Source organism: Propithecus coquereli, unplaced genomic scaffold (genome assembly GCF_000956105.1).
Source record: "Propithecus coquereli isolate 6110/MARCELLA unplaced genomic scaffold, Pcoq_1.0 Scaffold433, whole genome shotgun sequence".
In the NCBI taxonomy this organism is placed as follows: domain Eukaryota; kingdom Metazoa; phylum Chordata; class Mammalia; order Primates; family Indriidae; genus Propithecus; species Propithecus coquereli.
In genome coordinates, this window is record NW_012150097.1 from 429285 (window position 1) to 434008 (window position 4724).

The 4724-nt window shown below is 53.9% G+C and overlaps 1 protein-coding gene across 1 annotated transcript in view; it reads left to right on the forward strand.

The window, feature by feature from the left end:
• Window positions 1-2286: 2286 nt before the first annotated feature.
• Window positions 2287-4724, forward strand: part of BMP2K (BMP2 inducible kinase) — a 100214-nt gene continuing 97776 nt past the window's right edge. The window contains exon 1 of the mRNA XM_012653895.1: window positions 2287-2489. Within this exon, the coding sequence (XP_012509349.1) occupies window positions 2324-2489 (166 nt within the window). The 5' untranslated portion in view covers window positions 2287-2323. The remainder of the gene's footprint in view (window positions 2490-4724) is intronic.

A 4724-nucleotide genomic window follows, 5' to 3' on the forward strand; every position in this document is an offset into this window, starting at 1 on the left:
GGTCTGAAAATATTAAATGGAAAATTCCAGAAATAAATAATTCATAAATTTTAAATTGCACGCCGTTCTGAGTAGCATGATGAAATCTTTAGCCGTCCAGCCCTGTCCCAGCCAGGACATGAATCACCCCTTTGTCCAGCATTATCTGCATTGTCTACACTACCCTCCTATTAGCACTTAGACTCCTCTGTTATCAGATCCCTGGTCAAGGTATCTCAGTGAGGAACCCTTATTTTACGTAATAATGGCCCCGAAGGCAAGAGCATTTGGATATGTCAAAGAGAAGCTATAAAGTACTTCCTTTAAGTGAAAAGGCGAAGGTTCTCCACTTTTTCTTTGCCACAGCAATTGTGGCAAACTTACTTTGGAACTGATTATAGAAGACTTTACTTATTCTTGCGTTGTGATCAGTATTAGGCCCCAACTTTGTAGACTGACCAGTTTGGAATGACATGAAATGACTAAATTTCTATATTCTGCTTGAAAAACATAATTCAAATGTAGGCATGAGACTCTGCAGTGAATCCCCACAGTAAGGAAAATGGGCAGCTTATTTCCACACGGAAATCCCCAACTGCCACACCACGTCCATCATCTGACATAGAATCTCACTTCCATTGGAATGTACTTAAAGGTCAAGTCTCTGGATGAATTTTAGTTTAGTGGGTTCTGCAGCAGAAACGCCTAAATCAGGAGCACCGTTTTAGCGTTGGCAGAAACACCTTCTCTTCAAACAGCAGAGGAGAAGAAAGAATGAAAGATTTTAAGCTCCAAGCCTTTTAGCTAAGCACATTTTCTAACGTTTCTGCTTGTATCTCATGCAAAAGGATAAACGGGTGGGGATAGAACCACAGTCATCTACTTTCGCAGATGCACACTGGAGTCCTGCAGACACAGTTTTTTTGGCCTATATTTTAAAAATCTGGGAAATGCTGCATTTTAAAAAAAATTTTGCTTAAGAAACTGGAACCGCTGGGCACGGTGGGCCTGTCTTCCTGTGTGGGGAAGGAGGCAGAAGCTGAGAACCGGCTGCTCTCTGCACACGTGCTGTGCAGCCTGCCGTTTTCCACCACTCCGGGTCTCCTGCGGTTTATGCAACTGATGCAACGTTTTTACCAAGTGGGCATTTCTCTTTGTTAAAGGGGAGACCCCATGGCTGCTTCCCTGCCAAGCAGTCCTAAATCTGCGCGTTTTTTAACGATCTGACCCGCACCTACTTCTCCAGAACGGTCAAAAGCACGGAAGTAAGAATGAAAGGATGGTCCCAGCCACGAAAAACCAGCTGTGTGACCTTGGGCGACTCTGTGAAGCCCTAAAAGCCGAAGGGGACGAATGGTCTGTGAAACCTGCCCCCGAACGCCCCGGTCGGCGAGTACGGCACACACGAGATTTCCAAAGTGCTCCAGTTCACAAACTGCAAAGCGCTTCCCGTCCGCGACGGCGCAGCGACGCCTAGTCTTCCAAGTCGGGTCACCGGCGCCCCCTCCACCCCGCACCGCCCCACCGCCCGCTCGGGGAGGCGGTCGGGACCGGCCACCAACGAAGCGAGAAGTTCCTCAGCGGGGCGAAGCTGTCGGCGGCATTTTTAAGCTCCCTCAGGGACACAGCGACTCCCGCCGAGCTGACGGACCCGGCCGCGTGGCCAGCGCGGGAACCGGTCCCCGGGCCGCCACCCTGCGCGCAGCCGGGTCCCACACGCCGGGCTAAAGCCCTCCCGGCGCGACCCCGGACGCGGGACCCCGGCCTTCGCCCTCGTCCCCAGCCCCCGCGTCCCTCCCCCGCTCTCCCTCCACGTGACAAGCGCCGGAACCGTCACTTCCGGCGGCGCGGGCAGCGCGCCTGCGCGAGGCGCCCGGCCTCGGCGAGCGGTCGGCAGCGGCGCCGCGCCGCCAACGGCCGCGAGTGTCGGGCGGCGGTCCCGAGGGGCTGCGGCCCGGGAGGTCCTGCCCACGCCCGGAGCGGCGGCCGCCCCGCCTCCTGCGCGTCTCCCTCCCTCCGTCCCTCCCGCGCCCCTGCTCGCGCGCGCGGCCCCCTCAGGCGGCGGGGGCGCTCGGGAGGCTGCGTCGTGCGCGCACGCGGCCCCGCCCCCTGGAGCCCCGCCCCGTCCCCGCCCTCCCCGCCGCGCTCTGCGGGAGCCGGGCAGCTGCAGCGGAGCCGCGGAGCGGGCGGCGGGGCCGGGCTGTGCGCTCGGGCGCGGGATGTGAGGCTCGGCGGGCCGCGGCGCGCACGACGCTCGGACGGGCGAGGGGCGGCGACCCCTGCCGACGCCTGGCCGCGGCTCCCCTCTCGCTCGCCCTCGCGCGTCCCCGGCGCCGGCGGGACCATGAAGAAGTTCTCTCGGATGCCCAAGTCGGAGGGCGGCAGCGGCGGCGGGGCGGCGGGCGGCGCGGCCGGCGGGGCCGGCGCCGGCTCGGGCGGCTCGTCCGTGGGGGTCCGGGTGTTCGCGGTCGGCCGCTACCAGGTCACCCTGGAGGAGTCGCTGGCCGAAGGTACGGGCGCCGGCGAGGCGCGGGCGGTCAGGTGAGGGAGGCTGGGGTGTGGCGGCGGCGGCGACTCCCCCCCCCCCCGCCCCGCGGGCCGCCCGGCGGCGGCGGGGCTTTCGCTCCGGAGCCGGCTTTTCCTGCCGCCGGCGGCTCTGAGCGGCGCACGGTTCTCTCCTGGCGAGTTCCGGGCATCTTCTGCCCTTCTTGGCGCAAGGGGGCAAACAGGAGACGGGCCAGCAAGTGGCGGGGTGTCGCGATGGGGCCGAGCCGCGGCGGAGGGTCGGGGCGGGCCGGCCTGGGCTCGGGCGGGGTCACGGTCGGCCGCTGCGCCTCCGCCGCGGTGCACGGGACCCGCGGCCCCTGGCGTCGAGTCCGGGTTTGCTCCTGCTGGGTCACCGCTCGGAAACAATGTGTCTGTGTGTGTCGGAGACGACATGTGCCCCAGTTCAGCTGGCGGGTTGCTCTGGTCAACTTGCAGCCCGGTCATCTGCGCTGTTCGGAAGCTTCTGTATTGCACGAGGTGCTACTTACTCGTGCCCTTCCGGGATGCCCCTTCGGCGGTGCTTTTTTTACCAGGTGGTATGAAAGCGGGGTAATTTTCTCTTGCAAGTTTTGTGGTTGATCCTTCGTTCTCTTTAACAGGTCGTGACAGCAGGCAGAAAGAAGTCTACTTGCAAAAAAGTTTACTCCATTTAAAAAAAAAAGAAAGCTTAAACTTTAGTTTTTGTATTTCTGGCATAATTGGTTTGTCAGAAATACTTTATCTTGTTTATTGCATGCTTCATCGACCTTTGAGTTTTTAGTTGCAAAATGATGTTACAAAATAAATACTTTAAAAATTAATAAGAAAAATCTGTTGATAAAGGAACGGCTCTTTTAAGTTCTGTGGTTAAGAGAAAAGAAATCGAAGACAGTAGTGTTGGTTCTGTGAGCGATAGTGGCGTGGTTTGAAACCAGTAGGCTGAGATTCCACTTGCATTTTTTAAAATGCTATAAACATTGGTGAATTAGTGCAGAAGAGAACCTGGAGATTTGTGTATGAAGTATTCTGAAGAGAAAGAAATCTTGAATTAGTCAGGGTGGATGTCATCGTTGGGTAAACCGTCGCCCGGTATAATGACCCTAGCCAGACCTCGCAGAGCGGGGAGGAGGATCCTTAGCTTCCCAAAATGTGGTGAATGGTCTTAAGGAGAGATTTGCTATGCTGTGAAACTTTCTAGCTCTTTTTTGCGCCTGAATTTCAAGTGTTGGTTTAGATTGGGTTGTAGGTTTTCAGAAGACATGGCTCACTCACATGCCATACTTCTGTCTTCGAATTGGACTAGTAGCTGATTGAAGTGTAGCTTGAGTAATGTTACACTCACTTCATTCCACTGAATCCCAGATGGGTCTTTTATTTAATAGAAAAATATTAACATAAACTACACTTCGAATTTCCAACTGGTATCACTACCCTAAGCGTATCCTTTCACTATCCCCAAGCAAGCCATTTTCAATAAAAAATAAGTAATTTTGGAAAATGAAAATAAAAATGAATTTCAGAGGAAGAGTCCTCATTCAACCATAGAAGCAAAGAACAAAAAATTTTTGCAAGCACGAATGTCCGCTGACTTTTGACATAAGTTTGTCGTTTCTCTTGAAAAATCAGTAATCAAGCGATAGCAGGAGGAAGCAAGGGTTGAAGAAACCCTTTTGGAAGATGGAATTCATCCTATACTCCAGCTTTAAGTCTTCTCTGGAGGAGAGGCCAAGGCCTCAGCTTGCTTCCCTGTGTGTTTCTTCTCTCATCAGCGCACACACAGATGCAGTTGTCAATACTCAGTTTGCTTTTTGATCCCAGCTGTTTATTCTTGTTTCAGGTGTTTGATATCCCCTCTCCTTTTCAATCAAGTGATGCCGCAATTAAGACAATATGTCTAAGCACAAGTGTAGTTCACATTTAAGCGTGATTAATCAATAATCGGCAGGTTTGCCTAATCATAAGATTGGGGCAAGTGCTTGTGAAAAGGCATTAGACTTTAGAATACCCAAATTGGGGAGAGGTATGCGACTCAATAGGAAAAGTGATAGATGCTAGGACAGACCAAAATGCAAACTTTGTGGACTCTACATTTTTTGCTTTGGCTCAGTATAGTTTAAACAGGGCCAGGACCCAGTAGACTCTGGGCCCTGAGATATTTTTGCCTTGCTATTGCAAACACGGGCAGCTTACTGAGTGACCTGTGCAGTGTCTTTTTAATA